The following is a 27,691-nucleotide window of genomic DNA, read 5'->3' as shown; positions in this document are numbered from 1 at the left end:
GGTTTTGATGTGAGAACTACCGAGATTTAGTTTTAAGAGTATATACAATGTAACAAAGAAAGGTGTAACACAAAACACCACATGGCTCACAAAACAAAGAACCACACGAAAGCAAGACGTACAAGTCAAAAAGCATGAAGCCAATCCAACAATAAATCTTTAAGTAGAACCAAAATAGACAATTAATACTTGGCAAAGGCGATATCTTTATACACCTTGGAAGGAGAGGTCTTGGGTTCAAATCACACAGACGACAAGAGTAAATAAATTTGCGATTAGAAAAAAAATACTTGGTTTATAAGAATTGTCACAAATACATATATCAATATAGGAAAACAAAACACAACGGTTCATGTTGTATGCATTGACAACAATACATATATAAATACTGGAACATAATAACCAACATACCAATTTAATCAAACTCTTGAATTGTTCATTTCTTGGTCATTGAAATGGTCATGAATAAATTTCTTGGTTTCTTTTTTGAGAGATATTCGGCCACATGCTTCTCAAGCTTCTTAAATAGCATGTCAATGATTGAATTTCCAAAATGAAAAATCAACAACGGTTCATAAACTGATTTCACCAGTTTTGACATGTTTTTCGCATGAATTTGGCTAAGCTCATCGGAATCATTCGTGTTTATATAATCTGTGTCCTGGGGATCCCAATTTATTTTAAAAACATTCATGTTTTCAAGAGAAAATGATCTCTCATATTCAATGATGTTCCTAACTTCCTCCTCACATGGAAAATATAGTGGGACATTGAATGAGTTAATATCTGATTCACGAACCAACCCCTGTAGTATCAATTAAGTGTAATTGGTTAGTCATGTAAGCAACGCAAATGCGGGTTTGTGACTGCTTTGGCAGTCACTTGATTGTCGGTGTGGCAACTGTCTTTCTTAACCATTTGACTGAAATAGTTTCTGACATTAGAGTCTTAACCATTTGTCACAAAATTAGAGTCTTAATTTGCAAACAAACTCTTTGTAGTCACAACTACAACCTAACTCTTAGCGCCCAAACTTGCGATCACAACGATTAAGATTAAACCATTTTGCTAAGGGGATACGGTGTGGAAGAATTGTGTGTCGGTAAACCAAGTTTACCGAAATGGCAAACCAATGCCTACAAAAGTTTACCGATCATAATTGGTTTCATGCGGTGACGGTATACCGATGCGGCAAAGGGAGGTAGAGGAGAGAGAGGGGGTGTGGGGTGGGGTCCATTCCTATCTCAACCAATCACACCTTTTTCCTTTTTTTAAAAAAAAATAGTTTACCACTTCACCAAGTGTTTAAACCATTGCCAACATTTTTCACCAAAGTTTAAACACTTTTGCCTAATTGACATGGCGCGCTCTCATTGGTCGGTTTTTTGGTTTGCCACTTTAAAGTGTTTAACCACTCCTTATACCCTAATATTTGTTAGCGACCAAATTTGCTATTGGATTTTTTCGGACGGAAATTGCCACCAAAATCATTACCAATAGATTTTGTTCCAAGCTAGCGACTGACTTTGTGACCATCATTTTGTCTCAAAAAGTTAAACTGAAGTTTGACTTTTCTTTGATGTTCCTACTTGTACGATTTAAATTTAAATATCTCATAATTAAATAATTTTATAACTCACAAAATTGTAGAGAGAATTTAAAATATCCAACCCTACAAAACCAAATTCGAGCAAAATATTCCAACATCCTTTCGTTAACCGGTGTTTGAATTGACAATGTTTAAAAGAACACAAAATTACAAAACAAAAAACATCATTTACGTTTATATAAATTGATAAGTATTATTATTTTTTTATTATTATTAGTAAATTGCTTTGGTTTAAAAAAAAAGGAGCTCATTTAAGTTTTTAATACTACTACCATGAGCAGACGGGTTATGTGGGGTTCCATTTAGAGGGTGGGCAACTCGAGGTTGTTGCCCTCCTTTTTTTTTAATATATATATATAATGGTCTTCCGCTCCCACAACTCATCTCGAGTTCGGCTTGCCACTTGTGTGTTTTCTCTACAACGGTAGCTTAAATACGTGCATGGCTCCTACGAGAAGGGGAAGGGATGTTAAGTCAGGGGGCCCTGTGCAGGGTTCTGCTAGTGGTCTACGGACCTGTCCTTTCAAATTTTTTCACGAATGTAAAGATGGAAAGCCGGGGTCTGAGGGTTTTTTCGGCCTGCTTGAACACATGCAAAGCACCCACTTCAAGACTGAAAACCGAAAGCTATCTTTGAAGGAGGCTATCTCCGGGGACTTGTAGCTTTTTTTGAACGTTTGGGAAGTTCTTAGGGCAGGGGATAAATGGTTGACGTTGCATGGCAATGCATGCACTCATAGAGGATGCAAGCATGATTATGAGGTCGTGTCGTTTGCCATGGTCTCGGGGGACGTGGAAGATTTCATCGTTGGGATCCGGAAACCAGGGCAAGTGGTGGTTGACACAAACCCGCGTCACCAAGCAAGGCTCGGGGGTGATGTTAACCTCCTCGAGCGGGTTTTTTCCCTTCTTATTCAGTCTGTTAAAAGCATTCCTCCCAGTTGTCGGCTGATGTTTGCTCAGGTTTTAACAGGGGCTTTGCGCAAAGTGGTTGCGTCACCAGGATCGGTCGACAATTGGGTCCAATTACTTTTGCTACCGCGTTGCACCTTACGGGTGGTCAGACCATCCTCTAGAAAAGAACGACGATCAGGGAACAGTAAATCTTTGCAGTGTAGTAACATCCTGCATGCGCTTACAATTTGGAAAGATGGGAATGGTTTTGATGATTTGGTCTCGTCCCTGTTGGATAGCATGAGGGAGGCAGGGCCTCCTAAGGGAGAATGTAGGAGGGAGGGAGACATGGATAGGGACCCTAATATTAAGAAATGTCTCCGGAAAGTCAGGGATGGACATATTACGGCTGCGGTTAAGGTCCTAAGCTCCAGTGGAGTCGCCCCTCTAGGTGATTCGACCTTGAAAGCTCTTATTGATAAACACCCTGCCGTGCCGCCCCCTTCCTTGCCTCCCAACCCTCATGCCCAACCCAATCTTGTTGTTGATGAGGAGTGTGTGCTCAAATGTATCTGATCCTTTCCTAAAGGGACATCTTGTGGTAGGGACGGGATGCGGGCCCAACACTTGTTAGATGCTATCGGGGGCGAGGGCTCAACGACTTCCTCAGGTTTGCTAACGACCATTGCTGAAGTTGTCAACTTATGGCTTGGAGGATCCTGCCCTAAGGTGCTGGCTGAGTTTGTTGCCTTAGCCCCCTTACCCCTTTATTGAAACCCGATAAAGGAGTTCGACCTATTGCTATGGGGGGTATCTGGCGAAGGTTGGTTTCCAAGGTGGCAATGAAGAAGGTCGGGAAAAACATGGCCCAATACTTGGGGGACTTTCAATTTGGGGTGGGAACGTAATGGTGCAGAGGCGGTGCTTCACAGTGCGAACAAGTTTCTCAACTCCTTTCATGCAGATGGTTCCTTAGCCTTGCTTACTGTGGACTTCTCCAATGCTTTCAACACGGTTGACCGCACAACCTTCCTTAAAGAGGTTTATTAACATTGCCCGTCAATCTATCAATGGGTCCAATTCCTTTACGCCCAGCCTGCTCGGTTGTATGTTGGTAATGAGTGTATTGGGGCTACTACCGGAGTGCAACAAAGGGATCCCTTGGGGCCTCTTCTCTTTGCCCTTGCCTTACACCCGCTCATTCTACGGGTGCAGGACCGCTATAACCTCCCGTTTCATGCTTGGTACTTGGATGATGGAACGATTACCGGCAACGCGACTGAGGTTGCTAGGGCTTTAGACATCATTAACGAGGAGGGGCCATCTCTAAGGCTTTGCCTCAACATTAAGAAAACAGAGGTTTTTTGTCCGACATGTGATGGGCGGAAAGTTCAGGATGGGCTTTTCCCGAGAGGGATTGACAGACCAGAGAGGGGGGTTAAGCTTTTTGGTGGAGCTGTTAGCTGTGACCCTAGCTTTATTATGGAGTTGGCAGGGCGGCGGGCGTCAGGGGTGGTTGACCTCATGAAACTCTTGCCATGCCTTAGGGACCCTTAATGTGAACTTCTTCTACTAAGGTCTTGCAAGGGGGTTGCTAAGTTACTTTTTGGGGTGTGGACTTGTCAACCCCATTTGATGGTGGATGCGGCATCCCGGTTCGATGATGGCCTCCGGGAGGCTATAGAAGACATAGTCGTGGGTGGTGGCCCCTTCTTTGGGGACCTCCAATGGCGTTTGGCATCTCTGCCAATGCGTCTAGGTGGTTTGGGCCTCCTCTCAGCTCGAGATGTTGGGGTTTATGCTTTTGTGGCGTCCAGAGCTCAGTCTTGGGAACTACAAGATCATATCCTTCGAAACAGTGGGGTTGTCGAGCTCGACGGGGACTATCTGCAGGCACTCGGACACTTAATGTCTCTCTTCCAGACTTTGATATCGGCGGTTTCTCTAACAAGTACACCGCCCCCTCGAAGCCACAACAAACTTTGGCGAATGCTCTGTTTAGCAAGATCGCTCAAAGCCTGGGAGAAATTTCTGATTTGTCATCTCGCCAGAAGGCAGTGTGGGAATGCCTGAAGGGTCCCCATGCTCAAGATTTTTTAACCGTTATCCCAATTGAGGGGCTGGGACAATGTATGTCAGCAATAGAATACAGAGCCATCGTTAAATATCGGCTGATGATCCCTATGTACCCAGAAGATGAAACCTGCCCAATATGTCGTAAAGCTTGTATGGATAAATACGGAGAGCACGCAGTGCATTGTAAAGAGCTCCCTGGGTTCAAATATCGACATGACTGGGTGCGAGATGTTTTGTGGGACATCCTGAGAAGATCTGGGATTTCGGATAAGAAAGAGGCTCCTGTGAATTTCCTTACCGACCCTATGGAAGGGAGATCTACTCTACGACCAGCGAATATGCTCGTCTTTGGCTGGGCTAGGGGGAAACATGCTTGTGTGGACCTCACGGGGGTTTCCCCTCTGGCTGGTTTAAGGGAAAACGGGTTTGTAGCTGGACAAGCAGTAAGAAAGGCATAATCGAAGAAAGTTGATAAGCATGCTAAAGCTTGTGTAGAGAACCAGCATGTTTTTGTCCCTTTTGCCTTTGACACATTTGGCTCTCTAGCGCCAGAAGCTATCCAATTCCTGACCAGGGTCCAACGGGTCATCCACAACAATTGCTCAACCTCAGGGGGACGGGGTTTTATCTTTGGTAGATTAGGGTTTGCAATTCAGAAAGGGGTGACGACGCAGCTTGTTGCCCGTCTACCTTCTGTTTTAATGTAACTTGGCAAGTATTGAAAATTGTAATTATTAATGGATAAATTTATAGGCTTCATCAGTTGTATTTAAAAGTCACACTTAACATCAAATTTGGTGATCTTTTTGTAACAGATTAGGTCATTTACACTAACATTCGTTAATAATTTCAGTTTCTTTTTTTAAAAATAACAATAATATCGTTACCCTAAACAGCCAAATTTGTAATTTTCATAATTGTTTTAATTTTCTTTCATTTATTTTTTTCTTTTACATTTCTTTTTTCCTTCTTTTATTATTTTCATCACTTTTATTTTATAAGTTATTCAAGAACCAAGTAATTGGTTAAACCGTTTTTTTTTATAGAAAATATAATATTCTGTATTCTTTTTTTATTTTATTATAGAAAATATAATTTTCAACATGTTTTTATCACATTCGTTTTTGATACATTTGGTTCCCTCGCCCCAGAGGCCGTGGAATTCCTAAACATGGTCCAACGGGTTGTGAATAGTAATCTCTCAACCTTTAAGGGTCGTTTCGTCTTTAGTAGGATTGGTTTTGCAATTCAAAAGGGGGTTGCGCCACAACTTGTTGCCCGTTTACCTGCCACTTGTTTGTAATTTGTTACTTTGGCATTTTAATGAAAATGATTTATTTTGATTCAAAAAAATTATTTCTGTTAGTTTAGTTTAATTATTTACTATTTTTATATAATAAATTAAATACCTTATTTAGGGGTGTAAATTGATCGAGTTGAACCCGAGCTCGCCAAAAAAAACCCCAAAAACCAAACCCCCCCCCCACCCCCACCCCCAAAAAACTAAAAAAAAAACTACCCCCCCCCCCTCAAAAAAAAAAAAAAAAAAAAAAAAAAAAAACCTAAAAAAAATCTAAAAAAAACTAAACACCCACCACCACCCAAAAACCTAAACCCCCACCCCCTCGGCAAAAAATTTTTTGGGAGGGGGGTGGGTGATGGGGGAGGGGTGGAGGTGGGGTTTAGGTTTTTGGTAGTCGTGGATGTTTAAGTTTTTTTTTTTTTTTGTAGTGGGTTTTTTTAGGTTATTGGACACTTGTCACTTTATAAATCCTTCTTACACTTCTTACAATTAAGATCCTTTGTATTTGATCCTAATCCAATAAAGCATATTACGCGGTAAAAGATATGTTAGAATAAAATTTTGACTTTACAGCAGCACTAGTCTTACTATATAATAAAAGAAATCACTTTTGGGACACTTGTCATCATATTGGGCCATCTCTTATAAATAATTATTATTTAGTTTAATCTCTTCTAATTAATTATAGATAACTCTCCTACTAAATATTATTAGTTTAATATCTTATGGATAAGTTTAATCTCATTCTCATTTATAATATTATTTATTTGAATTAATTATATTTGAACGTTTTGTTTAGTTTGGTATCAAATAGATTTTAAGAAACTTAAAATAAATTAACTAATATTATTAATCATTTATACATTTACGGAGTTTTAAATAAAGGGTTAAATTTACTGAGACTTTGTTAACAAATTTTGCAACAACAGAATAATCTATTTTTATCGTGAAAACCAAACTGTGTATTAATATATTAAATATTTTTATTTTCACTATACAAAATTACATTTACTCGACCCATGTAATACATGAGGTTTTTAAGATATAATTTTTTTTATTATTTATTCAACCCGTGTAATAAATGAGGTTTTTTAAAGATGTATTATTTTATTATTTGGTAAACAATATTACATTTATTCAACCCGTGTATACACGTGGTTTTAACGATATAACTTTTTTTTATTTGGTATATAAATTACATTTATTCAATCCGTACAATATGGTTCTTATAGATATAATTTTTTATTATTTAATATATTAAATTGTATTTATTCAAACCGTACAATAAATGAGGTTTTTAAAAATATATTGTTTTATTATTTAGTATATAAAATTTATTTTCAACCCCGTGTAATACATGAGGTTATAACCTAGTATATAATATTGCAAAGTATTAAATAACTAAGACGAAGCTTAGATAACCTCAAGCTCGAATCAGCCCATTAACACCAAAAAATAAGTATTTAGTTTGCGTTCAGTATAAAAAAATAAGAAAAGTAAATAACATAAATAACCAAAAAAATAAATATACAATAAATTAATGAAATATATTGAAAATTACAATTTTATTGAAAAAAAATTCGATTAACTGATTATATTGATTTAATGTCATTTATAAAATAAAAGTGATGAAAATAATAAGTGAAAAGAAGTAAGAAAAGAAAGAAATTAAAAGAAAAGACAAAGAAAACAATTATGAAAATTATAAATTTTGCTCTTTAGCAAGAAGGATAACATTGTCATTATCAATAATGTAAGTTAGTGCAAAGGATCTATTACAAAAATTTAACATAAAGGGTTTTAAGCATAACTTTTAATTATAAAGGATAAAACATTTATTTTTCTATAAAGATAAAGGACGTCTTCTATAATTTTGTCTTAAAAATATACGATTCGCGCGTTGGGAATTTTTTTTGTTAGGGGAAATGAATTTGCTATGCATTTTGATGTTCACCTCTTTCATTTTGTCTTTTATAACTGTTTTCATTAGTCACTAATGTTACCTTTTTATTCTCGGTCGCAAGTTTTGGTCACTTGTAATTGTTTTAGTAGTGCCACATTGAATAATTAGCACCTGTGAGTAAAATATTCTTCTTTTATTTGAGTTCAAATTTGGATATGAAACAACAATGTATACCTCTTTGATCATGTCGACAAGTGATTGCCCGAGTAGCTCTAAATGTGCCCAACAATCGTCAATAGTTGGATCAGCTACCTCCCGAGCAAGAAATGTTAAAATCATGCTTCCACCATGTACTACTTCCTCAGAACGCATTTGTAAAAACCTCGTGAAATCATTATGAAATTGGTTTCGATATGCTTGGTATACATTTGGGGGACTTGCCCGCGCCATGCAAATATTTGATCCATTACTTTCAAGGCCTCTAGGCACCTATCACGTTTAACATATTGACATAGACTATAGTTTATCATGGAAATTGATTTCTTGCGACCAATTTTAGTCATAGTTATGTCACATAAGAGTATTGAAGAATAATTTTATATTATGCATACCTGAGAAAGCCAATTGTTACAATTAGCAGAGTTAACAAAGTGCAAACTTTGGTTGGGAAAAAGTCTACCATAGAAGGAACCTGGAACAGCTGAAACAAAACATGGGCCAAAACCTTCTCCCTTGTCCTTCTTAAGCTTTGCGTAAAACTCGGGTAACAGTTTGAAAATATTATTGAAATCATTTCCAAATAGGTCATTTAAACACACTTGAAACTGTGGTACTTTACGATCATTTTCTTGACACACCTCGTGCACTATATCAATAATATAGATGCCACTAGTAGCGTATTTTTGCCAGAAGAGCATCCTAAATCTGCAACCGTGAAACAGTCGTTGAAGACATTATGATTAGCTAAACCCTTGATCAAAAGCTTTTGAAATGGCACAGCTTTCCGTATCCCTGTTTCCTAGAGAGAAAATAAGAACAAATTAGCAGCTGAAGGCATACACCATTGTTAAATACTAGTAAAATCCCCCATGCTATGCGGCTATTAATTGATCATATCGGTTTATTTTGTTACGGTAGCGACACTCGATATAGCAACCAAAACATAATACTCAAAATGATGTCAACATGTTTCCGAGCACATCAATACCAATGTTGTTCAGTCACAAATTGCTATGTTACCCATTTGTTTATCTTGTGTAATAATATAACAAAGAGGGAACAAAACAGAATGATTTGAATAGCACTTATAAAATGTAACCATTAATAACTCTTTATGTGAAAATCACCAATATATACGACTCAAGAAAAAAGCTAATATAGACAAGGGAAATAACTACGTAGCCTTTTTCTCTAAGCTAAAAAGGTTGTGTAGCGTTTTCTTCTTTTCTTTCTTCCATGATTTTTAAACGTGTATAATTTATTTATACGATAAGAACTTTTAAAACAATCACACCAAACTAAAGGGCATTTTATTCTTTAAAATTAGGTGTAATTTTTTTTTACAAAAACTTAGTTTTGATTTATGGTCCTATTTAATTAACTTATGTATAAATTATCTTATCAATTAACTTATGTACATATTATCTTACCTTAACATATGTAATATTTTTTTTATAAAGTTAATGTGAAGATATTCACAAAAACAAATCTCATAAAGAAAACTTGTATAAGGTTGAAGGGTTTGGGGGTATGGGTTGGATCATCAATCGTCACGTAGGACCATTAATGGATGGTTACACCACTCCCTTGCCTCATCCATCAGGGTCTGGGGGAATGGGTTGGGTCATCAGCCTCCTTTCCTTTTTTTAAATATTTCCTTTCCCTTTTCATAAAAATAAATTAAAATAAGAGAATAGTGGTTTTGGTCACGACCACAACCTTAGGGTGGTGGTTTTAGATGGTGAATTAGAAGTGGGTGACATGACGCTGATGTGGAGGGTCATGCTGACTCTGAGGATATGACCACACCCTATAGGCTAAGCGTTTTCATTAAGCCAATTTAGAGTAATAAGATCTAAACTTTTATGTCTCTTTTTAACTTTTTTTAACGGCAAGGAACGATGTGCCAACCACCATGACACCGGGCGCTGTGGTCAAGGTCGACTACTCGATCGCCGCCAGCCCCTTGGTTCTCCCAGATGCGCAGAAACCCGACCTCCACCGCCCAAAGGCACGACAGTGCAATAATCGGTAAAACCTCGCCTCCCATCCAAGACGAACCGGTGCCACCCGTATTCCCCTTCACCTGGATGTCCCAGAAAATTGTGGAGAGAGTGGGAGTCGAACCTGGGTCACAAGGAATACCAAGTCTTTTTCCAATCACTCCACTACTACCTCGTTGGCTTCTGTTTAACTTTTAATATCCCAACCACTCCACCATTATGTGTTTGGAAATGTTTTATTAACTTGTTAGTTTAAAATACCAATAAGTTAAAAAAAGTGTTTGCATTGAGAAAAATGTTTTTTATTTTACCTTTTTGAATATGAGTAAAATTTTGTTTTTCAAAAGCCATAAAAATCTGATTTTTTAAATGACTTTGGCTTTTGGGTTTTTAAATTAACATAAAATTAACAATCCAACCTCACCTTTTAAAATAGCAATCACACATAAAAACTTACCCGTCATGTAACTTTACTTTCCCATCATAAAAGCTAATCCAAACATTTTAATTTCTCTTTTTACAAAAAACATAAGTCATTAAGCACTTAAAAAACACTTTTAGAGTTATATAAGCATTCCCAAACACCCCATGGTTAGGTAAAATAAAATTTACTAACCCTTGGTTAATATTTTGAGAAAATACAAGACAATTTAATGAACAAAAGGAAAAGAAAGTAAGAAATCCACAAATACAGTTTCTATATCAAAGGCCGGTGATATTTCATTTACTCATCCCTTACCATTTTTCTCTATCCCTCTATCATTTCTCTATCATCTCTCCCTCTTCTCAATCCCCTCTATTATGTCTTTCTCTTCTCTATATACCTCTTTCTCCTCTCTCTATTATCTTTCCCTCTTCTCTATATAACATCACTAACCCATTAGCCCAAGTCTTTTGTTTGTATTCTCCGCCAGAAAACGGCCACCGCAACAACCTACAACACCACCACACATTGTCATGGTTGTAAATATCCTGACTATGCGTCAGTTAATCCTGATTAATCGTTGATTAATCACAATTAATACCCGATTAAGCATTAGTCCTCACCCCACCGCCCGACTAGCGACTAGACACACACGCTCTCTCTTTCTCTCTCTCTCTCTCTCTCTGAAGTGGTCGGGCTCTCTCCCCTCTCTCTAAAAGAAAATTCTTAAAAATATTAACGAATAGTACAATATAATATAATATGCAAAAGTTTATGGTATAATCATTCAAACCTGAACCGTAGAGTTGTTTGCATAGCTTGATTCTCCATCACCAATATTCATATGTAGGATCTTTGCTAAGGACATGGTTATTTTTCCTTAACTTTGTTCTGTGTACTATTGTTGTGCTGCAGTCCATTCCTTTAAATACGCATCAATAATAAACACGAATTATTAAATAGGCAATATAGAATTTTTAAATTAAAGTATAAAAAATAGAGTGTTTGTCTGCCATGTTACTGTAATTAATTGATAGATTTAAATAACTAAAGTATTATATTTATCTATTATATAGACAATATACAATACCCTCTTTTTACTTGATGAAACATCGAACTACGAAACAAATTTATTTTTTATTAAGTTTGACTTAATGAAAGGGATCATTCTATTATTTTTATGAGTTAATTGCTCGGATGGTCCCTGTGGTTTCATAGTTTTTCACGTTTAGTCCCCATCTTTTGAAAATAGCAGGTATGCTCCCTATGGTTTGTCATTTTGTTACTCGGATAGTCCCTGAGTAGATGTTAGTTAGTTTGAAAATAGCAGGTATGCTCCCTATGGTTTGTCATTTTGTTACTCGGATAGTCCCCAGAGTAAATAGTTGGGGACCATCCGAGTAACAAAATGACAAACCATAGGGAGCATACATGAAATTTTCAAAAGGTGGGGACTAAACGTGAAAAAATGTGAAACCACAGGGACCATCCGGGCAATTAACTCTATTTTTATTTTGTTTGACTCAATGAAAGGCATCATTTCCAAATTATAAATTAGCAACATTTTATTGCTTTATGTAGTTGTAATATATGTATTAAGAGTTTTTCAAAAAAAAAATTGTATTTTTCACTTTTAATCCAAAGGGTTTTATATTTTTGCAATTTAACCTCTTTGATTTTTTTAGTTTTAACCCAAAGCTTTTTAAATTTTCAATTTAACTCCAACACTTTTTTATGTTTCTTCGTCTGTTTTTTTCCCGTTGAGTTCAATCAGATATGTCGACACGCATGTTTTCATATGGTTAATGCATCACATAACTTTTAGACTAATCCTTTCGATGTTTGCGATGTACCGCACCCCAACACGCGCGGGTCTTATTGCTAGTTGTTACCAAAACTTAAAAATAAACATTTTTTTCTTATATCTAATAATGTGTAGAAAAGTAGAGTTTATTTGTTATTGGTTTTAGTATATGTTTAGCATGGAGCTTTTAGGAATTTTTAGAAGCTTCTAGCTTTATGCTTGTAAGAAAAAACTCCTACTCAATAAAAAAAATCTTGTTTGGTTGAAGGAGCTTGAAGATTTTTGTTGAACCCGCTCCTACTAGTAGCGTTTAGAAGGAGCTACAAGCTTTTAGAGAAAAAATGACTATTTTAACCTCTAAAAATAATGAACTTTTTAATGCACAAACTTTTTAAATTTTGTTATGTCCATTTTGGTCATTTATACATTTTATTAAAATTCTCAGCTACTCTGCCAAATACCAAATATGTCTAAAAAGCTACAGCTACCAGCTTCCAGCCACCAGCTACTTTTGCCAAATATAACTTAAGTGAAAAACGGGGGGTGTAGATGTAAATATCACAAACCATCTTTTTCGTAACATGTGAGTTGATGGGCATCCTTTATTAGAATTATGGGCACTCTGTCTCTAACAAGTTCTTACTCAATTGACACATATGGGTAATACTGATTTTAGCTAAAATTATCTAATGTGTCATTTATTGGGAAACTTTACCAAACAAGTCATTTGATTACATAAGCTAAAATATTAAGCAAACAAGTTAGGCTTTACAAGTAAAACCTTTTAACCTAGGTCAACTTTGAATGTGAAAAAAGTATACCCGTCAAAGACAGATTTTGTGTAATTTACAACGTTCAAAAAAAAAGAGAGTAGAGTTTCCAGAATACCCACGATGGCCCTTGCTTACTACGACTGCATGAGACTAAAGGGTATGGGGAGGCTCATTCCCATGAGGATGGGCCGTCACGTAGGAGCCACATCACCAACTCATGGAGGATGGGCCTCCATGCATTTTGAGGGGGTGGAGGATGAGCCTACCCCACCTTTTATTTTATAATTTTCTATGTTTTTTTTGTTAATTTAATAAAAACTTTAAAAACATTAAAAATTACAACATAAAACAACCTAAATAAAATCATTTCATAAATTAAAAAAATTACATTTCCTAAAAATAAAAATTGGTAATCCTAAAAACGAAAAACATAAAAAACGAAAAAACAATTACGATACGATACGATTAAAAAACTAGACAACCTACGACGTCCATTTTTTTTCACCTCTTCTTTCATCCTCCGATAAACCTCGCGTTCATCCTCCGGAACCGAGTCGAGATCCAACCTCATAATCCTAAAATCCTCCGCTCGAGCATAGTCGACCGACACGGTTTTCATGTGAGTATATTTTTCGGCCTCGAACTCTTTGAACGAACGGAATTCGTTTATCAAGTCCTCCATTTTCGACGATGCCTTCGAGCCCCCACCTCCACTCGAGCCGCCACCTCCACTCGAGCCGGCCCCTTTTCGCTTTCCGGCCGCGTCTTTTTTTGCTTTGTCCCTCCCGGTGGGACGTTCCGACTCGTGAACGGGCAACACATCCTCGTCATCTTCCGGGTCGTCGTTTATGTCGATTTGACAATGAGCGGTGGAGCCTCCCGCACTATAACTTCCGGACTCGGAAGTTTTAGTCCGTTTGGCCGTTGCGACCTCATTTGGAACCGGCTTCCATTTTTGTTCTTTCATTACAACGTTCCATGCTCGGAAGTGCGGGAAAGACGTTGAATTTTGAGAGTCCCACTTGGCGATAGCAAGGTTAAGAATGTCCTCGTCGTTACTCCCGCTAGGAGGGGAAGTGTAAATTTGGTTATAAATCCCGTTAAAGTTATTGATGACCTTGCTCATTTTACGCCACTTGCCCGAGACGGATTCGACATCACGAGCCGGACCATGCTCCATAATCGTGTTAAATCTATCCGTTGTCGCCTTCCAAAAACTACTACCCGTTTGGTTGTTTCCTAAATTTTAAAAAATATTGCATTAGTAAAAATAAAAAATAAATGTTTTAAAATTTAAATTAAAACTTTGGTTCATACCGATTATCGGGCAAGTAGAGGACTTAACAAACGCCATTGCTAACGCCTCCTCCTCTACTTTCGTCCAAGGTCTCCCCTTTGCTCTCGAACCGCTTTTTGGCGCGGTTTCGGGTACGTTTCAACCTTCTTTCCCTTCCCCTTGTTTTTTTTGCGCTTGAGCTCTTGCGGTGGCGATTCGGGGAAGACTTCTTCATCATCATCGTCAAGTTGAACTGGGGGTTGCGGTTGGGAAGTTGACGGTTGCGATTGGAGTTGTTCAAACGTGTTGCGTTGCATGATTTGTTGGAGTGCTTGGTATTTTTGCATTTGTTGAAGTTGAGACATTTGTGAGAAGGTGTTGGGTGTTTGTTGGAAACCCGAAAACGGAAATTGCGAAGCCCCCCACGAAGGATCAATAGTCGGAGTGTAAGCGGGAGTCGAAAAAAAATTAGGTTGGTTCGGATTGGGATTATTCGGGTTGGGGTTGTTTGGGTTGGGGTTGCTTGGGTTGAATGGATTCATGATTAGAGCAAATTGTATAAAAAATATGGAGTGTTTTTTATAAAAAAGGAAGAGAATTGGAGAAGAATGAGAGTAGTGGGAGAGAATTGTATAAAAATGGATGAGATAGAGGTATTTATTTAAATTGAAAAAGTAATTTTTTTTATTAAAATAGCCGTTACAACGGCTAGTTGTATTCAAATGGCCCCGTCTTCCCCGGCTGTGGGGTGCCGGTTGTGCCGAGCCGAGCCCAGGGGGGGCGGTGTGGGGGACCGGCGCCGGTCCTAGCCGGGCCTGAGCCGGCCCCCATACCCTTTAGTCTGAGCGCACGCCGACAAGTGACGAGAGTGTGTTCCCTAGATCAGCTGTGTTGCCATGTGACATTACCCAAAAAGACAACATGAAAGAGTGTTGGTTATGAGCATGTGTAATGATCCATGATTCGTTACATCCAAGTCTACCGATAAATTCCAGAAAAGTGTTATGTGGAGAAAAACCTTCGTTAATGTTGTTCTTTGTATTGGGTGCTCGACACACAGATGTTAAACAAAAAAAAAACAATAAAAATGTAAAATCCAATCTTCGAATATAACAAAGAAAAGGTTCTACTTAAAAACTAAAAACAAGAACCTGTCACACTATTTTAAAAGAAATGCACATTTAAACCCTACAAACCGACTTCAGGAGGGGTTTAACTTCCTTTTGTTTTGCATAAACAACTAACGATTAGTTAAATCAAACCGAACCACATTACAGCATTCTTCCTTCCTTGGCGTGTACCGATGATGCGTTACATTTAAGGGCGTGCTCTTTTGTTGGTACACGCCGGACATTTGTACTGCTTGATATGTTCGGCTCTTGCTGGTGTTATCTTGACACATGATCCATGGAACCACCTCTCACAAATATCGCAGCAGATCCAGAACTCATCAGATGCATAATTCTCGCCACATGAACCGCATAATGTGTCCCCATGTTCTTCCTCGTCTTCTTCATCCAAACCCTCTTCGTCGTCATCTTTTGGTGTTGAAGCTTTTGGATATTTGGATTGCGGTTCAGACCCTTTTGCCTTAAAAAACCAAAATATTTAGAAAGTCAACAACTTGCAACTGACCATGAAGTCTATATGTGGCAAGCTGAATCGGGTCAAAACAGGTGACTTTTGGTATGATTAAAACTAGAGGTGCACATAATAACCGGTTTAATAACCGTAACCTGTTAATAACCGATCGACGAGTAACCCGTTTGGAGTTTTTTAACCGATTTACCTGTTAACCGAAAAAAAATAAAAAAAGGGAAAACCGGTTAATTAAGCGGGAAAACGGTTATTAACCGAACCTGTTAAAGTGAATAACCGAAAAAAATCAGGAAAAAAATCGGTTATTAACCAAACTGGTTAAAGCGATAACCGGGTTTTTTTTTAAATTAACCACCTGTTCAATTAACCGAACTGGTTCCTCAAATAACCGATTTGTGCACCTCTAACTAAAACACTTTCTTTCAAATTTTTTTTTTTTTTTGGTAACTTGAGGGTAAACATGATCATAGAGCGTAATCACATATCATTACAATACAATTTGAACAGGCTTAAGGCCCGATTCCTTTCTAGCAAATTGTTTAATTTAACCCGTTAGATATAAAACACAACCCGAATAGACCCATTTATGAGTAAACGGGTTGAAATTGCCACCTCTAAGTTCACTTTGTGTTTCTTTTTTTTACATCCAGTGGCATAACACTTAGAAGTTCATGTTGCAACGGGAAACCTATGTCAAAAAACTGAAATAGAGACAAGAACCTTAGAGTTTGACTTTGACTTGCTGCTGCTGTTTGAAACAGTTGACTTATCCTTCACTTGCTTCTTAGCCACCCCTGACACAACTTCGAAAATTGTTGGCAGATCATTTATCATGTTAAAAAGACGTTTCCTGGTCAACAGAAAATTTAAAAGATTACATTCGAGTACAAGTTCTATTTAATTTCCATAGAGTAAAATGTCATTTTCGTCCCTAAGGTTTGGCTAGTTTTGCGATTTTCGTCCAAAGGTTTGTTTTTCCGCATAAGGATCCAAAAGGTTTGAAATCTTGCCATTTTCATCAGGATTGTTAACTCCATCCATTTATCTCCGTTAAGTCGGGGGGTATTTTCGTCTTTTTTCTCCATTAAATGTATTTGAATACTTGTACATAAAGTGAAAAAGACCAAATTTCCCTTTTTAAATTAAACAAAAAAACGAAAAAAATACCCCTGACTTAACGAAATGGATGGAGATAACGATCCGGATGAAAATGGTGAGATTTCAAACCTTTTGGATCCAGATGTGGAAAAACAACCCTTTAGACGAAAGTCGCAAAACTGGCCAAACCTCAGGGACGAAAATGCCATTTTACTCATTTCCATAATATGAAAAAAAAAATGAACGGAAAAGGATAATATATAAAGAAAGTACCTATCAGCTTTGTCGAAACCAAATCTGGCCCCGAAATAGAAGGCAACAGCCATAAGCCACGCGTCACCATGAACCGCAACTAAAGCTAACCAATCCTTCTCGGGCATGCCGTCTCTAGCGAAGTTGATTCCCAATGCGGGTTCCGGAAGCTCTGGAGGTACTTCTTCGGCAGGCAAAGTGACTTCCCACTGCTCGTTAGGAAGTCCATACAGGCATAGGTTTTCCTTTTCTGTAATCCAACAAAAAGAATTTTAGAACTTATCCATGTTGAAATACAATACTTGACTGTTTAATTCATAATGTTTCTTGCAATTGCTTAAAAACGTTACATACAATGGTAGAACCAGAAAGTAATATAAGTTGTGTAATATTTTCAAGGTGTTATATTTTCGGGCCTAAATTAAGAAAAACCCCATAAAATTCTGGTTTTTTTTTTTTTTTTTGGAATAACCCAACACTAAAAGCCCAAACTTCAATTTACCCTAAACCCGGAGAGTGCGACTTCGCCAGCTCGTCTATAGTCTATACGAGTTCAATTCTTGGTTGATGTGGACTCAGAGGAAGATTTCATGGCTTATGATTAGATCATGTTTCAAATATTGACACTTTTGTGTTATGACTTTTGATATTATTATTAATATTACATTAGTATTAATATTACAATATAAATTCTGCATGATATTAAAATTACCGCGATAACCTATATCTCAAATAGCGGCCCTTGACCGCTATTTGATTTTGGTGGTGGAACAATCAAGTTGGATTCAGAGTTTTATGATAAAAGAAAGAAATATAAGTGGTGGAAGAGATCACAAAAACAACCAAACACACACACTATGATTATGGACTTTTACTACAAAACCGTATACGAAACGTGTAGTCAATAAGAACATGATGTAAATGCAAACAAAAAGAAATGATGTAATAAAACCCCGAAACATATGCCGTTCAAATGTATTTACTATGACCCCATAAAGTGAAGATCTTAGTTATATACCATAATAACAATAAATTAACATATAAAAAAGGAACAAGAAGTTTGTCAATTAACACATAAGCAATCACTATGACAATATGCACTCACAGTTACAAGACTCATATAGTCATATGCATGCAGTTTTAACGTGGAACGTAAGATCTGCCGCTCTGCAGCTGTAAATTGCATATTTTGTTCTAAAACTACACTGACATCACTAGTAAACCTTAATTGCAGAGCTCCACATTTTAAATTGCACTTAACATTCCAATATACACTATAACCACCACATCTAAAACAATACTAACACCGTAATGTACAGCTAAATCAATCACAGATTCACGTTGCCGTTCGCCAAATATGCACAAAAAGTTAAAGCCCAATTTAAAATCAAAGGCGAACAAATTTCTGCCCCCAATTATGGAAATTGCAACACATCCCAATTTTGGATGTTTGTGTGAAAAATGGCAAAAACTTCCATCCTCACAACCTTTTGAGATGGGTCTTGCTATATGTACAACTTGTATACACGTCATATACAAGTATACGGATCTTATACATTCACATCACACGACAAAGCTGACATTCCCTAACATGTATACGACTCGTATAGGTGTATACAGATCATATAAGTGTATACTGGTCGTATAGCTGACATTTCCTTGAAAAAACATGTCTCGTATAAGTGTATACAGACAAAGCTGACATTCCCTGACATGTATACGACTCGTACAGGTGTACACAGGTCATATAAGTGTACATAGGTCATATAGTTGACATTCCCTTGAAAAACATGTCTTGTATAAGTGCATACAGGTCGTATAAGAGGCTCGTGTAAGTGCATACAGGTCGTATAAGAGGCTCGTGTAAGTGCATACGAGTCGTATAACTGTATAAGACATTCCTTTACATCTTATATGGCTCGTATACACCTATACAGGGGTGTGTGAATAACTTGAGCCTTTGAGATTATACAACTTTAACTGAAGTGATAACGATTTCACCGTTCAAAAGTCTTCTACTTTACCAGTATTTAATAATATCTATAAATTCCCATTTAGTCAAACTATTAAAAACAGCAATAACCATCATAGTTGTTAAAAGCCATCGCCTCTTGCGCCTAGGCCCATTTTCCAGGCGAGGCGAGGCAGTGGCGCTTTAAGTCAAGGCAATTGCGCTTTAATTCTCCAGGTGATGGTTCAGGCGCATATTTCGACGAAATTCCTAGATTTCCGATATTTTCCGGCTAAATTCTCCAAATTTCGGCTAAATTCTAGCTAGGTTTCTACTTTAATCGAAGTCAAACTACTTTTCTACACCAGTGTACTAAATATTTTAGAACTTCTGGTACTAAATATATGATATTAAATATTTAAATGTTATATAACAGCTTTCGTTTATTTTATTTGAATAATATTATTATTTTTCTAACACATAATATATTTTTCTTTTTTTATCGTGCCTATCGCCTTTAATAACTATGATAACCATAAAACTAATATAAAATATGTACAAATTTCAGAATTTTTAAACCCTATACACACAAAAGTTACTTAAAAAGTTATAAAAAGAGACTAACCAGGGTCGCAACGCTGATAAAACTCTTCAACATCTACAAAAAAACTCAAAACAAAAGGAAATTAGATCAACAGAAAAGGGTGAACTGTAAGTAATTATGGTCAGAAAGTAACAGAATTCAACCAGTAGTAAGAGCTTTAATGATTCCAGCTCTTCGACTCTTGAAATCTCTGAAAACCTCTTCAATAGTGCGAGGGTTGTAGGGTTGACTTCCGTCCATCTGGATCGAACAAGAAGAAGAGGAATTTAGGGGAAAATAAAAAGCGAAAAGATGAAGAATTTGAGAGAAAGTGTTTGACCTTGAATGATTGATAAAAAGAGGGAAGAATTTGACTCAAACAAAAACCCTAGATTTGTCCAATCAGATACTAATAAACGAAAGGCTTTTTAGACTAGTGCGCCACGTAGACGACTCGTGGAGGATGAGCCAAATGAGGGATGGAGGGGGATGGAGGATGGGGCCCCACCTGATTATTTTATAATTTTCTATTGTTTAATTTAATAACCAAGGTAATAAAAACTTTATAAAATTTAAAAAACACCACATAAAACAACATAAATAATTTCATTCCATAAAAAAAAAATTACATTCCCTAAAAAAAAAGAAACCGAAAATAAAAAAAAATTACATTTCCTAAAAAATAAAAAGAAACCGAAAATAAAAAATAAAAAAAATTACGTTTCCTAAAACCTACGACGTCCATTTTTTTTTCACCTCTTCCTTCATCCTCCGATAAACCTCGCGTTCATCCTCCGGAACCGAGTCGAGATCCAACCGCATAATCCTAAAATCTTCCGCTCGAGCATAGTCGGACGACACGGTTTTCTTGTGACTATACTTTTCGGTCGCGAACTCTTTGAACGAACGGAATTCGTTTATCAAGTCGTCCATTTTTTACGATGCCTTCTCGCCTCTACCTCCACTCGAGCCGCCACCTCCACTCGAGCCGGACACTTTTCGCTTTCCGGCCGCTTCTTTTTTTGCTTTGTCCCTCCCGGGGGGACGTTCCGACTCGTGAACGGGCAACACATCCTCGTCATCTTCCGGGTCGTCGTTTATGTCGATTTGACATCGAGCGGTGGAGCCTCCCGCACTATAGCTTCCGGACTCGGAAGTTTTAGTGCGTTTGGCCGTTGCGACCTCATTTGGAACCGGCTTCCATTTTTGTTCTTTCCTTATAACGTTCCATGCTCGGAAGTGCGGGAAAGGCGTTGAATTTTGGGAGTCCCACTTGGCGATAGCAAGGTTAAGAATATCTTGCTCGTTACTCCCGCTTGGCGGCGAAAGGTAAATTTGGTTATAAATTTGATTAAAGGCGTTGACGACCTTGATCATTTTTCGCCACTTGCCCGAGACGGATTCGACATCACGAGCCTCCCCATGCTCCATAATCGCGTTAAACCTATCCGTTGTCTTCTTCCAAAAACTACTACCCGATTGGTTGTTTCCTAAAATTTAAAAAATAGTGCATTAGTAAAAAAAAATTAAATTTCATAAAAAAATAGCAAACCGAAAATAAAAATAAAAAAATTATACCGACTATCGGGCAAGTAGAGGCCTTAGCATACGCCATAGCTAGCGCCTCCTCTTCTACTTTCGTCCATTGCCTCCCCTTTGCTCTCGGTTTTTGCGCGGTTTCGGGTTCAACCATCTTTCCCTTCCCCTTCTTTTTTTTGCGCGTGACCTCTTGCGGTGGTGATTCGGGGACGACTTCTTCATCATCATCTTCAAGTTGAACCGGGGGTTGCGATTGCGATTGGAGTTGTTCAAACGTGTTGCGTTGCATGATTTGTTGGAGCGCTTGATATTGTTGAACTTGTTGTAGTTGAGACATTTGTGAGAAGGCGTTGGGTGTTTGTTGGAAACCCGAAAACGGAAATTGCGAAGCCCCCCACGAAGGATCCATAGTCGGAGTGTAAGCGGGACTCGAAAAAAAAATAGGTTGGTTCGGATTGGGATTATTCGGGTTGGGGTTGTTTGGGTTGGGGTTGTTTGGGTTGAATGGATTCATGTTTGGGAGAGAATGGTATAAAAAATATAGAGTATTTTTATAAAAAAGGATGAGAAATGGAGAAGAATGGGAGTAGAATGAGAGAAAATGGTATAAAAATGGATTGGGGTTATGGTATTTATTTAAAAGGAAATTGATTTTTTTTTTATATATAAAATGCCGTTGGATAACGGTCACTTTTTTGAATTGAGGCTCGGCCCACCCGGCGGTGGGTGGCCGTTTGAGCTGAAAGCCGGACCAGGGGGGCGGTGTGGAGGTCCGGCGCCGGGCCAAGCCGGCCCCCATACCTTCTAGTCTTATGTGTTTTATACCTTTTTTCTGTGCGTGAAGATATATTTACACGTTCCTAGATAAGTCTGTTGATTCGGCGGGAAACATAGACGCTCTAAGGATGTGTGTAGTTTGGTCAGTTCGATTATTATTCTCAATTGAAGAGGTAACTCGAGGCATCAGTTGATCTATTTTATTAACCAATAGATTTTCAGTTTATTTTGTTAGATTGATGGTTTTAGTTCGGTTCAGTTCGTTTAATTTCGGTTAATAGACTAAACCAAACTTACTCTAAAACTTTTGTTAGGAGTACAGGATATTAAGGTATAAGTACATGAAATTGAAAGATAAATACATGAAATTGAGATATAAAATATGAAATACATTAGCTAGAGGTATAAAAGTTGGAAATATATGAAAATATTAATTGTCCGGTTCGATTAGTTTTGGTCAAAAAAAAAACCGATAATTGTTTTTTGGTCAATTCAGATTTCGGTTAATCGGTTTTTACCTAATTCAGTTTTTTGTTGATTTTTGTTCGGGTTTGTGAATTGTGTGTTTTTGATTCAGTTTCGCTTAGCGATTCAGTTATTCCTCACTTCTAGACATTGTTAACCACGTAGTATGTCATTTTTTAATTAGAAAACCTATAACAATATTATACTAACTTAAAGAGAATAAATTTGTTTTATGGTGTGGTTTTTTAAAATATATTAGTGTATGTAAATTTTATTGTTGTTTAAAAATTGTGGGAGTGGTTAGTTTTTTATAATAAGAATAAATTGTAACTACTAATTAATTAACCATAATTTTATTAAAGATGATGGATTTAGTGTAATTTGAATGTGACGATAAAGTGTAATTGTTGTTTGAAATACTGATTTACTCTCGTTTTAAGGTTGTACTTTATACATCAAATTCTATGTTCTTAATTTTTGGAAATCTTAAAATGTTCCTCTCAAATGTATTATAATTTACTAGTATGGAGCTAATTATATCGTTGGTCCATGTGGTTTATACAAGGTAACAACCTAATGTACTAATAATTTAAAGTAACAATCTAAGATATTAATCTTTAATTTTGTAACAAGTTGAGGTACTAACTCCAACCTTCGTTTATTTTTAACTAATTTTAGGGATATTTTTTTCCTATTGTTTTTTCAGTTGTCATTCCTATATCTAATTTTATTATAATGTTTTTTAGATTTTGTAATTTTTTTTCATTTGTATACATAATTTTTACTTTCACAAATACAAAACACTTTTTTTGTTATGGTTTTATATTTACTTCTATTTTTATGAACCATTAAATATTTTGACATTTGAAATCAACCATAGTTAACGTTAGAGTAAAATAAGCCAATTAAATTTTTTAGTACATCACGACTATGCATTATTTCCATAAGAGAGTAAAACCATAGTAAACCTTAGAGTAAAATAAGCCAGTTCATTTTCATCAAGTCTTCATGTGAACTTCTTTTGAGCCTTTTAGCGAGCCATGATGTTTTGAACATTTCTACATGATAATAGCTCTATGAACTACGAAGTTGTAGTTTGTACCTCCTGTGGTGAATAGAAAAACCAACTACCTAAAGCGTAACCGAAAACAAAATATAAATAACCGAATTAAACGCAGAAAATAAAACCAATGTTTCGGTTTGATATTTTTATATATAGTTGATTATATTGAGTTTGTTTCGACTGCATACACTCACAAAACGAATTATAGATCCGAAATAGTAATCTATATAACTATATAATACATCTCCTTAGAACTTAGATGTAATTTTACCCTCTAATTTTAAGACGTCATATGAAAAGTCATTGCATTTTTTGTGAGTTTCATCCCAACCTTCCAAATATGCCCCCCATTCACTTTTACACTGTGTTCCAGAGTTTACTAACGGAAGGAAAGGAAAGGAAACAAAAAGAAAGTAAAAATATTTTGTGTTCCAGAGTTTCATTTAAGGAAGGAAAAGAAAGGAAAATAAAACATGTCGTGTTCCCGAGTTTCATTTAAGGAAGGAAAAGAAAGGAAATGACGGGAAAGCTAGGCTAAATTCTTTAATTTTTCTTTCCTTCCGATTTGGGAGGAAACGGTGGGAAAGTCATCTTTTATTTTCCTTTCTCATCCCTTCCTTTCTCACTTTTGCTTTCTTTTCTTATCCCTCGTTAAGTTAACTCGGGAACAGAGCGTTAGGTTTCAATGATTTTTTACATTTCTTACATGGCAGATACATCAATCGTCATTGTTCAATGAACTAATTTAACTCTTGCTTCTCCACCTTCCCTCCCAAATCGTTTGTGCTTCCACACACATATACAAGAGGGAGTCTCTACCTCTCTTCGTTTTCAATTTGACCAAGATTAGGTTTAGTTCTTCCCCCAAATACACAAACAATCACTCAATCAAAAACAAGATTATCATGTAAAACACCAATTTCTGTCGGTAGATTCCTCTTAATCGATGCAATTTCGCTTTTTTTGTGGCCCATTAACATTTTAGGGTTTCCCGCACACTTAACATATTGAAAAGAACACACACATAGCTTCTAAGGTATGTTTTTCTTTGTTTTTCAATGTTTCTGAATCTAAAGTTTCGATTTTGTTATAGATTATTATTAGGTTGATTGGTTCATAGATCCTTGTTTGAGTTATGGTAGATCTCAATTTGTGTTCTTTTGATTGATCATATGTTTTTTTGTTCGTGAATTGGATTAATTCTTTATTTACTGATCTGAATTTAGGGGCATGAGGTTTGGAATTGGTGAATTTTCGTGAATTCAGGTGTGGAGGGTAAGTGAGAATTGAGAAGATGACGGATGCGTGTTCGGAATACGAGAGGGATGGTGATTTTGAGAGGGGGTTGGAGGAGTTTTGCCAATTATTAGGTTTGAGTTTTGCTCTTCTATTCCAGCTGATCATATTTAAAGGAGGGTAAGATCTGATTTGGTTATTACATCATTGTCGTCACCGGGGAGAGCTGATTTGGAGAATAAGCGTTGTTTTGGTGACATAAGAAGGTTCAATGGTTTATAGATTTAGGGATTATGCCTTACCTTCTTCTACAGTAGATGATTTTTGACGTGTAACCACCAATTCCAGCAGAAGGTATCGATTTTCTCTATATCTATGTTTATTTATCAGTTCCTGCAAATTTATTTGTTTAAATTTGGTGTATTTGTGGTTTATAGGAACATCTGGTTAAATATGTCATCTTTAATTGATTTGGCTGATAAGGTGTGCACCAACTAGGGGTCATGTAAATTTATGACACGACCTGGAAACACGACACGGACCTAACACGAAATTGGGGGGGGGGGGTTTAGGTTTACTTTAAACGGGTTCGGGTCAGTTTAGGTTGAACACGCGAACCCGTTTAGCTAAATGGGTCGGGTTGACGGGTTGACCCGTTTACCCCATTTATATTATATTATATTTTTTTACAATATGTTTTATGTTATAAATTAATTTGGGTGTGTATTTTATGCATAATTATAACTTAAAAAAAGAGATTAACATAATATTTTATATTTAAAATGCAATTGTATTATATACATTTGTGTTTTTGTAGTAAAATTTTAATTCTAATATATTAATTTGCGAAACAAAATAAAAAATTTGAAAATTCGGGTTGAACGTCAACCCGCTAATATTCGGGTCGTGTTTAGGTTCATATGTATGACAAGATTTCCGAGTTTGGGTTCGGGTTCGTATAAAATTTTTGAATTCGGGTCGGGTTGAACCCACCAACCTGCGAACCCGTCCCGTTTAGCACCCTTGGTGCCAACAATAAGTTTTAATTTCTTATATGTTGTTTACTTTGCAATTACTATCTAAACATATGCCTGACTGGATTTCCGTATCATTTGACATAGAAAATTATGCCACATGGAATATGTTGATAAATCCATGGAAGGAAGGCCGTTTGTACTACCGTATCGAGGAATGATGTACTACTGAAAAGCTCTAATGCTTCAAGCTTATTTGGAAAGAATGACTCTTGGAGGTTTTAGTTTTCTCCTTTCGAGGATGGTTTTATTATTGCTAGGTGTAAGCCTAAAAAACATAATCACCCACGGCAACGCACGGACATTCCCATTGGAGGTTGTCCAAAACTTACTAAGCTCAACATCTGTGGCTGCTTGGCTTTTAGTGACGATGGTCTCAAGTTCCGTAGTAATTACTATATAAAGTTGAAAACTTTCAACCTTTGTGGGTGTGTGAAAGCAGACACGGATAAGGCTCTGAAGTTATGGTAGAATTACAAATGTATATGTGGGATGTATTTGATATTTGGGGTCGTACTTATAAACCGTCTTTGAGTTGTGTTTGTAGGCTAATGGATACAACTGTCGACAACAACTTGACTTTACCTTATGGTTATCCTAATCTCTATGCTATTTACTTGTGTGGTGGTGTCTTTATAAAAGGTAAATTATGTTCATATAGGATACTTTGGGATCTCAAAGCTAACTTCTTTTTGGTCAAGTTATATACCGTGAATTGTTTTTACATCTCTTAGCACCATTCTTCTTTTCTTTTTGGTCTATAATCTAACCAAAAAGGATAAAACAAATGCATAGATCAAATTTTAGTTTTTTAAAATCGGAGTACGCTTTTCATGCTTGTTGTATCAAGTAATATCGGGCTAATTTTGCTTAAAAATTCATTGACATTTAGTGTTTTTTTAATATGTTGTTTATTAATGAAAAGGTGGTTTTGGAGCTACAAAATAACGGATAAATGGTTACATCTGATGATCATGCAGTTGTACCTGGATACTTGAATGCAACTTCATACAAGAGGTTTCAGTAATTTGTTCCAAGTAGTTTTATAGTAATGTTTACAAAACATTAATTTATTCTTTCGTATTTGAATACAAGTGCTCCTTGGAAACAGGCCCCGGGCTTTTTTGTAATCTAATACTTCTAGACGAAATCTTATAAATTAAATGAGACTACACCTTTTTTTAACTTTTTATTACAATTTCCCCTTCCTACATTTAATGTAAAACTAAATACCCCCAAAATGTATATACAACTTCATCCTACTATTTAACTGTTATATGTAGTTGTTAAAAACTTACGTTGCCGCAAAGCATGGGTCGTTATATATTTACACAACTTATATATGATTTTTTATATCGGTTTAAGGTTTGAATTATGGGCACGCCCTGTGTTGTCGACTCCGCCGTAACGCGCGGGTTCCCTACTAGTATACATGAAGTCCAAAAACATGTATGAAGGCCACAAAGTGAGATTGTGGTGGAGTTTGCACACGTATTTAATTGAATGTGACTTGTCATAGACTAATCTCGAAACATCCTCTTTTTGCATTATTGTCTTGATACCAACCAAGTTTTTCAAACCCGCAACTATTTATTCCTACAAAGCCCAACACTTCAAAATACATATTAACTGAAGTTCACTAACATATCGATTGCTTAGCAAAATTTACTAAAATTGACAGTTTGTGAGTTTGATGGTAAGTGAAACTAAATATGCAATTTGTTCACGTCCTTTCAATTGTTGGTAGGATGACTAGCTTCACATATTAAATGATTAAATCATTTAAGTTTTTATGGTCCTTTTTTTTTTT

At 36.6% G+C, this 27,691-nt stretch overlaps 3 protein-coding genes, 1 long non-coding RNA gene and 1 pseudogene across 4 annotated transcripts; 1 reads left to right on the top strand and 4 right to left on the bottom strand.

The window, feature by feature from the left end:
* Positions 1-275: 275 nt before the first annotated feature.
* LOC110886251 lies at positions 276-11,356 on the bottom strand (annotated as a pseudogene).
* Positions 11,357-13,392: 2,036 nt separating this feature from the next.
* Positions 13,393-14,362, bottom strand: LOC110883081. Its single transcript, XM_022130933.1, has 3 exons — positions 14,326-14,362; positions 13,514-14,247; positions 13,393-13,401 (listed from the first exon to the last, which is right to left on the bottom strand). The coding sequence occupies exons 1-3, from the start codon at positions 14,360-14,362 to the stop codon at positions 13,393-13,395; spliced, it is 780 nt and encodes a 259-aa protein (XP_021986625.1).
* A 1,004-nt stretch (positions 14,363-15,366) lies between these two features.
* On the bottom strand, positions 15,367-20,251 carry LOC110886252 (PHD finger protein ALFIN-LIKE 4). The gene is made up of 6 exons (XM_022134028.2): positions 20,108-20,251; positions 19,932-20,028; positions 19,810-19,842; positions 17,255-17,483; positions 16,604-16,733; positions 15,367-15,874 (listed from the first exon to the last, which is right to left on the bottom strand). The coding sequence occupies exons 2-6, from the start codon at positions 20,026-20,028 to the stop codon at positions 15,602-15,604; spliced, it is 762 nt and encodes a 253-aa protein (XP_021989720.1). The 5' UTR covers positions 20,108-20,251; the 3' UTR covers positions 15,367-15,601.
* Positions 20,252-20,431: 180 nt separating this feature from the next.
* LOC110883182 (glutathione S-transferase T3-like) lies at positions 20,432-21,740 on the bottom strand. The gene is made up of 2 exons (XM_022131004.2): positions 21,346-21,740; positions 20,432-21,257 (listed from the first exon to the last, which is right to left on the bottom strand). Exons 1-2 carry the CDS (start codon positions 21,713-21,715, stop codon positions 20,704-20,706), a joined length of 924 nt encoding a protein of 307 aa, XP_021986696.2. The 5' UTR covers positions 21,716-21,740; the 3' UTR covers positions 20,432-20,703.
* Positions 21,741-24,292: 2,552 nt separating this feature from the next.
* On the top strand, positions 24,293-26,503 carry LOC110886253. The gene is made up of 3 exons (XR_002562717.2): positions 24,293-24,647; positions 24,838-25,201; positions 25,969-26,503. It is a non-coding gene; the product is annotated as an uncharacterized LOC110886253 (long non-coding RNA).
* Positions 26,504-27,691: the final 1,188 nt, after the last annotated feature.

This window comes from Helianthus annuus, chromosome 10, assembly GCF_002127325.2.
Source record: "Helianthus annuus cultivar XRQ/B chromosome 10, HanXRQr2.0-SUNRISE, whole genome shotgun sequence".
Classification (NCBI taxonomy): domain Eukaryota; kingdom Viridiplantae; phylum Streptophyta; class Magnoliopsida; order Asterales; family Asteraceae; genus Helianthus; species Helianthus annuus.
Note: the sequence above shows the minus strand (reverse complement) of the source record. Positions and strands in the feature narration are given on the sequence as shown.

What these genes read in the sequence shown, in the direction of transcription:
- LOC110883081 (XM_022130933.1), bottom strand. Translation starts at nt 14,362, where the DNA reads ATGGCGTTTGTTAAGTCCTCTACTTGCCCGATAATCG. An exon ending in CTCTACTTGCCCGATAATCG is followed by an intron (nt 14,248 to 14,325) that starts GTATGAACCAAA and finishes TTTAAAATTTAG; the next exon opens with GAAACAACCAAACGGGTAGT.
- LOC110886252 (XM_022134028.2), bottom strand. Translation starts at nt 20,028, where the DNA reads ATGGACGGAAGTCAACCCTACAACCCTCGCACTATTGAAGAGGTTTTC. An exon ending in CATTAAAGCTCTTACTACTG is followed by an intron (nt 19,843 to 19,931) that starts GTTGAATTCTGT and finishes GTTTTTTTGTAG; the next exon opens with ATGTTGAAGAGTTTTATCAG. An exon ending in TTATCAGCGTTGCGACCCTG is followed by an intron (nt 17,484 to 19,809) that starts GTTAGTCTCTTT and finishes GTTGGATTACAG; the next exon opens with AAAAGGAAAACCTATGCCTG.
- LOC110883182 (XM_022131004.2), bottom strand. Translation starts at nt 21,715, where the DNA reads ATGGATCCTTCGTGGGGGGCTTCGCAATTTCCGTTTTCGGGTTTCCAA. An exon ending in CTCTACTTGCCCGATAGTCG is followed by an intron (nt 21,258 to 21,345) that starts GTATAATTTTTT and finishes TTTAAATTTTAG; the next exon opens with GAAACAACCAATCGGGTAGT.